We start from the raw sequence: 13,095 nt of genomic DNA on the forward strand, positions 1-13,095 counted from the left end.
CAATTACTACATATAGGCACTTAATGCTAAGAGCTTGATTCTTAGAACCACCTTTAATGTTTCCAATAAGTTTGGGTATGTTGTTACTCATTTTCATTCGATTCTAGAAAGCCTTTGATTTCCTTCTTAATTTCTGTCTTGACAGTTACATTTTCATGAGTCTGTAAGCTTCCTGTTGCTTCTGTTGTTGTTGATAATCTAGCTTTAGTCTGAGGTGGTCAGATAGGATGAAGGGTGTTAGTTTTGGAGAGACCTCCATAAAACTTTTTTAATAAAAAGTTTCATGAAATTATTTTGTGTTTGTGCAAAATGTTCTGTAAATAGTTGTTAGATCCATTTGGTTTATGATGTCACTTAGCTCCAGCAATTGTCTGTTTAGGTTTTGTGTGGATGGCCTGTCTATTGGTGAGAAAGGGGCTGTAAAGTCTCCCACTATCAGGGTGAGGATCAGTATATGATTTAAGGTGTAGTAGTGTTTCTTTTGCAAACTTGAATGCCCCTGTATTTGGGACATAGATAGTAAGAATTACAATGCCCTCTTGGTGGGTTTTTCTTTAATAAGTATATAATATCCTACTCTATATCTTTTGATTTGCTTGGTTTTAAGTCTGTTTTGTCAGATATTAAAATAACTACACCAGCCTGCTTCTTAGGTCCATTGACTTGGAATATCTTTTTTTTTTTTATCCTTTTTATGCTGATATATCTATCTTTGATGTTAAGGCATGCATTTTGGATTCAGAATAAAGATGGATTCTGTTTTCATATCTATATTTTTAGTCCATGTTTTTTAATTGAGGAAATGAGACTTTTGATGTTGAGATATTAGTGTACAATATATGTTGATTCTCGTTATTTTGTTGTTATTGTGGTGATGGTTTGCATGCGTATGTGCATGCATGTGTGTATATACTTCCCATCTTGGGCTAGGATTATTTATTCTTTGTTTTTCTTGGTAACTACTTTGGTTTGTAGTATTCCTTCTATTATTTTCTGGATGGCTGGATATGTATATAGATATGCCTTAAATTTGGTTTTATTGTGGAATGTATTGTTTTCTTCATCTATTGTAATTGAAAGTTTTGTTGAATATAGTAGTCTTGGACAGTATCTGAGGTCTCTGAGAGCTTGTAGAACTTCTGTCTAGGCTGTTCTGGCTTTGAGAGTCTTCATTGAGTATCAGGTGTTATTCTAACAGGTTTCCTTTCATAAGTTACTTGGACTTTTCCCTTGCATGTTTTAATATTATTTCTTTGTTTTGTACTTTTACTGTTTGGATTAACATGTGCTGGTGGAACTTCTTTTCTGATCTACTCTATGGTGTTTTTTAATGCTTCTTGTACTTGATAGGCATCTTCTAATTTATGTTAGGGAAATTTTCTTATGTGATTTTGTTGTTGTTGAAAATATTTTCTGTGCCTTTGACCTGTGTTTCTTCTCCTTTCTTTATTCCTATTACTATTTTCTTTGTTTTTTTCATAGTGTTCTTGATTTTCAAAGTGGTTCTTATGAATACTAATCAACTATTAGCAATCAGGGAATTGATGACTCTAAATAAGTTTGCTTATTGAAAATTATGATAAGTCCTTATTTCCGTCTTTGTGTTTTCTCCCTTACAGAGATGATGAAGAGAAAAAAAAGTCTCCCTCAGAAGGTACAGATGAAAAGGCTAATGGAACACACCCAAAGACTATCAGTCGTATTGGGAGTACAACTAACCCATTTTTGGACATTCCTCATGACCCAAATGCTGCTGTATACAAAAGCGGATTTCTGGCTCGCAAAATCCATGCTGATATGGATGGAAAAAAGAGTAAGCATTACTGATTGTCATGCCCTGTTTTGTTTACTCAAATTTAAAGTGAATTCACCTGAAATATGAAATTAAGGATAATGAAAATTATGTTTATGTAAAGAAATATTCTTGAAGTTAGGCATCCAGTCTTGAATTGGAGACTCACTCTTATGCTTGATCTTTTCGAAGTCAATTCAGAACTCACAGGTTATTCAACCTGTTGCGTGGGATGGACACAGACCCTGGCTCATGGATTTATATTTCTCATAGTTGGGGATATGTTGCATTTGTAGTACATAATCAGTGGCATACAGTGCCAGAGGCAATGAGCGAAGATTCATACCAAGGGATATGTGGAATGGTAGGATGAGAAGGTAAAATACAGGGCAGAACGATGTGACTAGTATTGGGAAGTCAAAGGAGTCATATTTAATGGCTTCCAGTTTCTCTGTGCATCATGAAGTATGATCAGGTAGATGCATACTGTTTGGAATTTGAAAAGAAGGAAATGTGCTTCCATAGTTAAAATAGTCTTTGAAGAGAGTGAATAAACAGTTTGGTGTAGCTGAGCAAGCTAAGGCAAGATTTATGCATGCTCAAAATTAGTAGACTTTACCTCCTGGGTGTATTTGCCTTCCCCCACACACAAACACTGAGTGAGGGAGTGGGCAGTTTTGTGTTTGTGACTGAACACTTTTCTCATGGTATTACCACATTCAGTTAAATTGCAGCCAGGAAACAGCCCTGTGGTACAGTGGCTTTGATACTGTCTTAAATTGCTGAATGGATTTCTTGATGCTTCAGTGTTATAGGAGTACCTCCACCACATTCCCTGTGGACTTTATACACTAACCAGACAGGCTTAATTTTTTTCAATAACATTGTGTTTGGTCTCAAGTGACACCAACTAAAAGTAACTTAGGAAGAAGACACTCCTGAAGAAGAAAGAGTGGCACCAGTACACACTTTTTATCTATGCCTCTGTGTAGTGTTGTTTGTTAGCTGTGTTTTTTCTTATTGTCTTGATATGCAACTGGGTACATGACTCATAGCCAGCTGCATGTAAATGAATATTGGCAGTAAAGAGTTCTCTAATTCTTTCTTACTTTTAATTTAGGAGGTTATAAGGTAGGACTAGTTTACCTAACTGAGGGGATTGAAATACTGTGACTGACAATACCCACATGGTTGCAATAAGAAAGATCCCTAAGGGAAGAATACGGTGCAGGTCTCAGAAAATGAGTTGTTGGCAGTTTTCAATAGACAATCATGTTTACATTTTAGCATGCACATGCATCCTTTTCCATGCACTAAATATGAATAACCTGTTAGATAGACAAACATGGTTTACTCTCCATTTGTAGCCACAGATATACCCCTTTCTCTGCAATTTGCTATATTCAGCTTCAGCTTTTATCTCCAACATACATGTATAGTTATAGCCATTTCCTCCAGTCAGATATTTATGTATTTTAAGTTCATGAGCTAAATATACAATAGAGACACATCTGATATAACCAGTAATGGAGGTTATCATTGGTGGTTTAAAAACAAAAAGAAACAAAACAAGTCCATTTTAAAACACCTGTTTAGGAAACTATTTTCAAATCCAAGGGGTTAGCACATGCTAGAGCCTCATCATTTAGGAGGCAGAGGCCTTCTAAAAATATTCTCAGCAGTTGTACCTCCAGGAGAGAACTATTGATTCCAGTCAAGTGTTTGTATCTCCTGTGCATGTGTATGTGTTCACTAGTACCATTAAATGTGGCATTAAGGGAAAGCTTTGAAATGTCAAATTTGAAAAACAAGATGTATCGTTGGTATTTTTGTCAGACAGAAATAAAAAACAAAACGATACGAACTCTTGTTTTATCAGTTTATTGTTATTTGTGGAAAACAAGAAAGTGATTGCATACTCAAAATACATTCCCCATGATCAAAGTCAGTAATGATTTAGCAATAGTAATAATTGCTTAATATCTAAACTTTATCCCAAGCACTTCATGTATGAACTCATCTAACCCTGACATATGAAGCAAATGCTACCATCTGACTCAAACTTTTTCCAGTACAGGGTGATAACATAGCAGACAAAAATCTGATTCTAGCTAACTGTAGATTATTGTTAAAATGAATTTGTGTGAGGAAATATGCTGGGAAACAATTGAGTTTTGCATTTCTTGTGGTGGGTACAGCTGTCACTTGTGTGATGTGCATTTAAATAAAGGTTATAAGAAGGAACAGTGGGTTCTTCACTTGCCAACACAATACTTTTTAAAGATTTCAGTGCATGAATTTAGTCAGTCATTTCCAATTGACCATGGTTTCTGCAGGTACTTGTAGCCTCATACCAGGCCTCCTTACAATAATTGCTATTTCTGTCCCCAGTCACTTGTTATCATGATGCACAGTACGCTGACATAGAATGTAAGAAAAGTAGAGTGATATGTAATATCATGATTCTATCATTTTGGTAAAAATGTGGACTGATGAATTGCTTCAATACTTTTATTTCAAAGCCCACTTTAGATAAGGTACAGGTAATGAAGTACTCCTCCAGAACCTGACTATTACAGATTATTTTTATAAATAATACATTATATAAAAATATATTAGACATGGTCTGTTCCCACAGAGCACTTACATATAATTGCACTGTTTAGAATGGAAACACAGATTGCGATTAGTGAGTATGAACTTGTTACTGGTTCCAGCATTAACTAATATACCATAAAATGTTAAAAGTTGAGAGGACTGAGTATATTGTGTGCAGGCTGACTTTCCCATGTAATCAGGAATAGAGAAGACAAAAGCAGAGGGCTCCAGAATTTCTGAAAGACTTTTATTTCTTGTAAGAAGTAATTTATGTAATAAAATATAGCAAATGCTTCTGAAAATGTTGCTGAGGTTTGTGTGTGTGTATACATGTACATGTGTATGCTCTTTGTATGTGTATATGCATGTGTGCTCTTTGCCTTTGTGTGTGAGTGTGCAATACATATATACCTCAGTTCTAATATGAAAATCAACTTCTTTAGATACATTTAAGAGTTCGAGAAACATAGCTTAAAAGTTTTTAGAAGACAGTATGGAACAGTAATTTATCAACCTTGGATGGAGGATGTCTTAAGATTTAGAAAATGTCAAACAATACAAAAAGGACTGGTCTATCTGCCTGCCTGCCTGCCTGCCTGCCTATCTATCTATCTAATAGATACATTTCTCCCACTATGTATTCATCAGTTATTTTTCCCCATTTCTAGGATTGAAACCAGGTGTTTTAAATGCTAAGCACTTGACCTTCCACAAGAATTATACCCTCAACCAAAGAATTCTTTATATTGTGATTTTCTCTGAAATTTAAAAGTTAAAACATAGTTTAAAAAGATACAAATAGCATTATCAGTGATTCAGACCTATATATTTAGACACAACCTGAAATTAAGAAATGATCCTGTTTTTCTTTTTGTTTTGTTTTTTAATTTTTGATTCTTTGTGGCTTTCCCATCATGAGTCTGAGCCTGTGTTTTTAAATGGGCTAAAGTTAGGACAAGCCAATCTCACAAGGAAAAAAACTTACTCAGATTACTTATTTCAGGGTTTTTATTTATTTTGTATCACAATTTAAAGTAGGCAATCATGATAGGAAGTCAAAGCAGTAAGAGTTTGAGGGTTTTCATACTGACACAGGAAACAGAGAAATGAATGTTTCCTAGTGCTTGGCTTTCTCTCCATTTTGTACAGTCCACAATATACTGTCAAGGGACTATCCCTCTCTCCAGTCAAGATGAGTCTTCTTATATCAATTGACACAACCTATCCTTCACAGGTATCAAAGAGGCCTACCTCTCAGGATTCTAGATCCTGTCATATTGACAACACTACCACATGTAGTAAAATTTTGACCCTATAGTTCTCAATAAAATGATTTATGAAATAAAAGTAGAGGGGGATGGGGAGTATAAAAAAATGCAATATGCTCTTCTAAAACAGAAGATGGAACATACTGTTTACACAGAAAACAAAAGTGTCATCAGTTATATATAATTGAAAAATAAATAGGCAAACTAGAAGCATGTGAAATAAATGTCATGCTAATTAGCTTGACTGTGGTAATTCACAATGTATTTAAATATCAAGAGATATTTAATACAGTTTTTACTTGTTAGATTGCCTTAGTAAAGGTGGTATTGTGGATATAGTTCAATAGGTAGAGTCTAACTAAGTATGCACAAATCCCTTATTTCTGTTCTCAACACCATATAATTCAGGTGTGGTGGTGCAGTAGGAACAGAAGTTCAAGGCTCTTTATTAACATAGTGATCCCAAGACCAGCCTTGGCTATATGAGACCATGTCTAAAAGAAAGTACTTAAGCTATTAAGAAAAAAAAAATGGTGGTAGTGAGACAAGATCTCACTGTGTAGTTCTAGCTGGCCTGGAACTTAGAATGTTCTGATACTGACATCTTCCTGCCTCTACATTTTGGAGTGAAAGGTATGTGCCACCATGCACAGTTAAGGAAAAAAGTTCTATGTAAGATGAGGTAATGGTATGCTTGCTAAATTCTCATCTCTTACAGCTGATAGCCAATAGAGAAGGTTTATAATCTGTTAAGACAGTGAAGAGACACTTTTCAGAATCTCATTTTGGCTACCTACCAGGAGAAACAGTTCAGGCCAGGCACTGAAAAGTAGATTCTTTTCGGGAAAGGGACTAGAGGGACAGATCATAGAAGTTCATCACCAGCAATTTTTAAGATTTTAAATATTGCTATTTCATTGTTGATTCTGCACTGGATGTCTTATTTGAAGTATTTTATCATTCAGCTTTTTGATTCTGAGAGAATTTGTGATGGGATGGATACGTTTTCAGTCTTCTTCACTGGGCATGCAGGTGACTGGGTAGCATGGCCAGAAAGCTAGGGGCTTCCACTCTACAGGGATTTGCACAATTGTCTGCTATCAGAAGTTTTGAAAATTCAGTCCTGCATGTCAAATGTGAGAGTCAGTTATCCTGAGTCACACGTACTGAAAACAGAGTTATAATGGCAATGCAGGCAGAATTCTTTGCTATTGTATAACATTGGGAACAGCGACACTATAATTAAGAGATAATAAAAGGGATTTTTTTTCTCCACAAGACAGTTGTCTCTTGTAAGAGAAATACTCAATTAAGAAAGGACATAAAAAATTACTTTAAAAGAAGGTTAAGGTCTCCCCTCCCTTCTCCACTTTGCTATTCTGTGGAAAGTGGGTAGGTAAGAAGTGTCAGCTGTCCACACAAGGCCAGGAGCTGTCCAGTGAAGCCATGGGTGTATCAAATAGTCCTTTGTTACTTGACAGCTGAATCTGGTGGACTTTGATGAATGTCCCTTTACAGTCTTACCTTCAGACCAAGAGAATGCTTTAGGTTAAGCTCCATTTTGATGGCTGTGTCTTTAATTTAAACTTACCCTTTTCGGCAGTGAAGTTAAGTGAAAGGAGGCCACCCACCATTCTCCTCAGAAGCAGTACTTTTGACAGGGAATGGTGGAGCATAAACTGCCAATCTTTCAGGGCCAAAAAAATCTGGGTACAGAGTCTCTGACGTATTTCTTGCTGGAAGAGAAATGCAGTTTTCTCTGCATCTAATTTTTAGAAGTTCTTCTATTTTTACTGTTTACCCTTTAGGTTTAGTTAACATTTAAGAGAAGGAAGAAATAAGTTCTGTATCTCTGTTATGGTAACTTTAATGCATCTATTGAATTCTTAAGTAATTAAAATTGAAATTAAAAATATTATATGGGAAGTACACAGTAGAGTTCATAGGATCGGTATGTAAGACACACTGGACCCAGTCCCTAGCACACCAATAACAATATAAAGTTCAACAGTTCTGGTTTCCTCAGAACATACATTTCCAGATCCCTACTCTGTCTGAAATTCTGGACAGGAATGAACACTGTAAGCTACTTCCATTTTCCCATTTGTTTTTTGTTTTTTTTTTTAATTTTTTAAAATTTATTTTATATAACAAAGTCCAATTAAATGAAAACAAACATTTATACACAATATTTGGGAATTTGGGCGTCGTTCTTTCCAAAGTACTTCCTGCTGGTAAGGGGCGCTGTCATGGAGGATTCAAAGAAGATTCAGAAATCCTGGCTGTAGTCTGTAAGGCTGCTTTGTCCAGCTGTTTTGAATGTAGGATCAGCTTGTACTCTGTTTCAGGTGGTCTGGCTTGATCATACCACATTAGTCTGGAAGGAATCCCCAGTAACTTGTCCTTGAACTTAAATTTTGGAGTCAAAGCATTTTTTTAATTTAATTTATTATTTTACATGTCGATCCCAGTTCCCTCTCCCTCCCTCCCTCCCTCCCTTTTACCTTCTCTGCCCTCTCACAGGCACTCTAACCACCCTCCCCTCCCATCCCCCCACCCCAATTCCATATGTAGGGGAATGCCATCCAGTTGGGGTCATGTAGATCTGACAGGTCCTGTGAAGTAGGGACTAGGGCTTCTCTCCTGTCTCTAGAATAAGGCAGTTATCCCTCCATGGGGGATGTGTTCGCAAAGTCTTTTTGTGCACCAGGGATACATCCTGGCTCCACTGTCTGAGGTACCTTAGACTGCTCAGTCCTTCTGGCTAAGACACATATTCAGGGGGGGCCTGAGTCAGTCCCATGCTGGCTTCCCAGCTATCAGTCTAGTGGCCTGTTAGCTCCTCCTTGTTCAGGATGTCTCTATGTGTTTCTGCTGCCTGGTCTTGTCCTCTCCATCTGCATCTGGGTTCTAGTTCGACTCAGTGTTTAGGTATGGGTGTTTGATCCTGTTTCCAACAGGCATTAGTTGAGGGCTCCATGGATAAGTTAGTTGTTGATCTCACTCTCCTGGAAGGGCATTTAAGATAGCCTTTGCACGGAAGCTCAAATTGTTAGTTGGGAGCAGTCTTGTGGTTCTCTAGACCTTTCTTTGTGTTCAATTTTATCTTCAAACCAATATTGGCTCCCTCTTTTATGCTTGCTCTCTCTCTCTCTCTCTCTCTCTCTCTCTCTCTCTCTCTCTCTCTCTCTCTCTCTCTCTCTCTCCTGTCTTCTATTCCTAACCAGGCTCAACCTTACTGGTCGCACGTTTTCCTTTCCTCCCCCTCATTTTCTCCTACTTCTCTCTCCATTCGCTGCCCCCCCCCCACTTCCCCTGAGCTCTGGGGGACTTGTCCCTTCCCAGTTCTGTGAGGGACTTTATATGAATCTCTTAGAATACACCTTGTATCCTAGTTCCTCTAGTGGTGTGAATTATAGGCTGGTGATCCTTTGATCTAGGTCTAAAATCCATATATGAGTGAGTACATACTGTGTTCCTCTTTTTGTGACGGGGTTACCTCATTCAGGATGGTTTCTTCAAGTGCCATCCACTTGCCTGCGCCATTTCCCCATTTGTTAAGCAGTCATCGTGTACTGTTGTTAGAACTCTTACATTTTGAAGTGCTTCAGTAAGTCAAGTCAGCATAGATTTCTTTTCTCTTCTTTTTAACTGGATGGAAGTTCTGTTCTTAACTTAGAACCTAACCTTAAGGTTCTTTTTTTCTTTCTTCTTAAAGGGAGCACACTGCAGTTTTTTCTTTGCATATTCAAGCTGCCTATGTCATTACTGTTGTGGCCCTTTCTAAATACAGTAAGGCTTCCTTGAACAAAATCATAGAAAGAAACTACAGAACCAAGAGAGTAGATCTGGGATGGTTACTGAAAATCTAACTTTATGAATACAGTGGTTATTTTTGGACAAGTGGATGATATAAGTCCCAAATTAATAATGATTTGGGAATGCAGAGCTACTCAGAACAGCATGCATTTTAAAACATATAAATTTCTAACTTCTAGAATTTTCTGCTTAATGTATTCTACTGGGTAACAGACCACAGAAGTAAAGCTACAAAGGAGTGTTGAACTATTTCCCTATAAGAATTAATTATAGTGGTAAAACTTTATGTCTAAAATTTGGGGCTTTACACAGCACCAACTTAAGAATTTGACCTTTGAAATGAGATAGGTCATTGATATATTTTAAAAATATTCTGAATACCAGTTTTGTGCCAGTAATACTCTTGGAGGGGAAGGTAGGAAGAGTCAAATATATCTGAGTAGGTGTCATTTAACTGAGCATAGCACTAAGTTGAAAAAGGAAGGCAATGTTTTTAGCACCCTGTTATAAACCTGGGAATAACTAATAGTGTTATTTGCTTAATATTTGCATGCTCAGCTTGAACTCAATTGCTTCAAGCACTAATCGGAAAGTTGCAGCACTCTACTCTGTTAATAGAGATTGACTATTATGGTCCTCATGCTTGAGGATATTTTATTAGGAATAAGTATGCATTGATTACCTGTAACATCCCTTATTGAGTCCTGTGTCTGCCATCTATGGCTTATCTAACTCTTTACAAACCAATTGCACAGAGCAGATGCTTGAATTGTCACCTGGAAGATAAAGGATTTTTGCTGAGATTTGAGACATTATCACTAGTAAAGTAACTTTTAAAGATTTCTCCATGATCCTAATGAAATTGGAAGAATATTGCATTAGAACTGTCCTAGTTTCTTATTTCTGCCTCCATTGTTAACCTTCAGATAGTGTGAACAGACTCCTCCTCTTTAGTGTTGATATGGCCTACTGACCCCAACCCTCAAAGGAAAAGAGTTTTGTCACTTTACATAGACTAACAGCATGCTTTCAAGATAGCAGATGAGAAATGCTGGTGCTTTAACTAAAGAAATGGGTGATGTGAATATTTTATTTTTGCCTACTGGGCCTTTCTGATTTAAAGTTGAAAAATTAGATGACTAGAGAAAGAACTCAGTGAGGAATGGTTGAAAATGGACAAGATTGTGCAATCTTTGCACTGCTTAGGGATGTGGTGTACCTTCGCAATGAAAATGCACAATCCCAGCTATATATTCCACTATACTATGAAGACCCAAGCATAAATTGAAGGCAAAATGTTATTCACAGCATGTTATACTTCCAAATAAGATCCTTTGGAGTGGAATAGAGGCAAGAATACAATAATATGCTCATGATACTGAAGAGTTAGTGATAGTGTCACTATTGACCATCTCTAGAGCCACTGCCAGCTTTTTTTATTTTTTCAGAAAAATATGTATGTGCATGAAAGTTATAGAAGAACCAGAATCCTGTTGGTCTTTTTCATTTTTTATTTTTTAACTCACTGAGAGCAAGAAACAGTACCCATGCGAGGCTGACAGTGAAGGGGTATTATACTGATGTAATTAGGCTATTCAGTCCATTTGAGGCAGTGTTTTTTCTGGGGAGGTCACTCTTGCTGAATCAGCTTATAAATAATCTGACCGCCCTTCTGTCTCATAGCGATCGAAGACACATTGCCCTAGAACCAGGTTAGCCTGCCTTGGCCTGAGCAAATGGCAGAGTGAAAGTGCCCAATAACAGGGAGGGAGAGAAATGTGTACTTTCAGTTCTGTGGGGTCTCCGATTTAATACCAGCAAAATGTGAATTGCAACCAAGGCTTCCTTATAGAGTTCATGTTTTAGCTTATACATGTTGAATACGTGAATGGTCTCTACACATTATGTTCACATTAAACATTAGTTGCTGCTCTTATTGCTATAACCATAATGTTTGTTCTATTTATGTTTTCTTCTCTTGTTCTCTAGAAATGTTGGGGAGAGCAGACACAAGGATATGCCTCTATTATAAGGTTGTAGCTGTGAAGAGGGATGCATTTAAAAGGTGCAGGTTTCAGAGTCTAAAGAAAGTACCTGAATCCCCTCCTTCCCAGCTCCCCCTCCCTGGGATGTCCATAACATGTTTCTTCATCAGAATTGCCACATCAAAACAGCTCTGTAATATTCAAGTGTACAACCTACTAGACAGCTTTCTTAACTTTTCCGAACTGCGCAAGTCATTACTTATAGAGATGTTAGTATGCATTAAAGGTTTGTGTAGATCAATTATAACAGATGAATACAAGCCTAGCCCAGTAGCCATAACAGGATTCAGGTAGTCTCTTACACTCTCTTTCTCCATTTCTATATTGTAAGTTATTTCAAACCTTGGTTCTCTGGCCTTTTTCTCCTGTCTATACTAGTATAATGCCTCCCAGCTGATTGCTTTGTTCTGTTTTCTCTCACCCTACCCTTATCCCCAATAACTTCTATATTCTGCTCTAAATTCTTCTTAGGTTACAAGTTCATAAGTAAGTGTCTTTTAAAAGAAAGAACTAGAAACTCTTATTTTTCACTACCCTATAGATTGTGAACTCTTCCATTATAAAACTTCTAAAAGGGATAGAGAAAATGTTATTTATTTATTTATTTTTCTTATTTTATGTATTGATCCCAGTTCTCTCTCCATACTTCCCTCTCTTCCACCCCCTACCACCCTCTTCCCCCTCCCCCCCCCAACTCCACATGTAGGGTGATGCCTTCCTAGAGGAGTCAGCTAAATATGTCAGGTCATTTGGAGTACGGACTAGGCCCTCCCTCCTGCCTCTAGGCTAAGGGAGTATCCCTCCATGGGGAATGTACCTCCCAAAGTCCTTTCCTGCACCATGGGTACTTCCTGGTGCAACTGTCAGAGGTCCCTTAGACTGCCCAGGCCTTCTAACTGAGACCCACATTCAGGGGGTCTGAGTCGGTCCATTGCTGGTTTCCCAGCTATCAGTCTGGGGGGGGCCCATTAGCTCCTCATTGTTCAGGTCAGTTGTCTGTGGGTTTCTGTAGCCTGGTCTTGTCCTCCCTCTCTGAATCTGTATTCCAGTTGGGCTCAGTGTTTAGCTGTGGGTGTCTGCTTCTGTTTCCATCAGCTACTAGATGAGGGCTCTATGATGGTGGATAAGTTAGTCTTCAATCTCTTTATCAGGGAAGGGCATTTATGATAGCCTTTCCACTGTTGCTCAAATAGTTAGGGTCAGTCTTGTAGGTCTCTAGACATTTCTCTAGAGTCAGTTTTCTCTTCAAACCTATTTTATGATATCTCCCTCTCTTTTTATTTTTCTCTCGTCTATTCCTCCCCTGACTCAATCTTCCTAATCTTTCCTCTCCTCACCTTCTCTTTCTTCTAGCCTCCTCTCCACTCACTGCCCACCCCCTACTCCCAATATGCTCAGGAGATCTTGTTCTTTTCCTCTTCTGTGAAGGACTTTATATGAATCTCTTAGAATCCTCCTTGTATCCTAGTTTCTCTGGTGGTATGAATTATAGGCTGGTGATCCTTTGCTCTATGTCTAAAATCCATGTATGTGTGAGTACATACCATGTTCCTCTTTTTTTGTGACTGGATTA

General features: G+C 37.7%; 1 protein-coding gene across 2 annotated transcripts in view; it reads left to right on the top strand.

Moving 5' to 3' along the window:
• Positions 1-13,095, top strand: part of Psd3 (pleckstrin and Sec7 domain containing 3) — a 358,240-nt gene that overhangs the window by 283,765 nt on the left and 61,380 nt on the right. For both annotated transcript variants that reach the window (XM_051181930.1, XM_051181929.1), the window contains one exon: positions 1,620-1,813. In XM_051181930.1, the coding sequence (XP_051037887.1) occupies positions 1,620-1,813 (194 nt within the window). The remainder of the gene's footprint in view (positions 1-1,619; positions 1,814-13,095) is intronic.

Source organism: Phodopus roborovskii, unplaced genomic scaffold (genome assembly GCF_943737965.1).
Source record: "Phodopus roborovskii unplaced genomic scaffold, PHOROB, whole genome shotgun sequence".
In the NCBI taxonomy this organism is placed as follows: domain Eukaryota; kingdom Metazoa; phylum Chordata; class Mammalia; order Rodentia; family Cricetidae; genus Phodopus; species Phodopus roborovskii.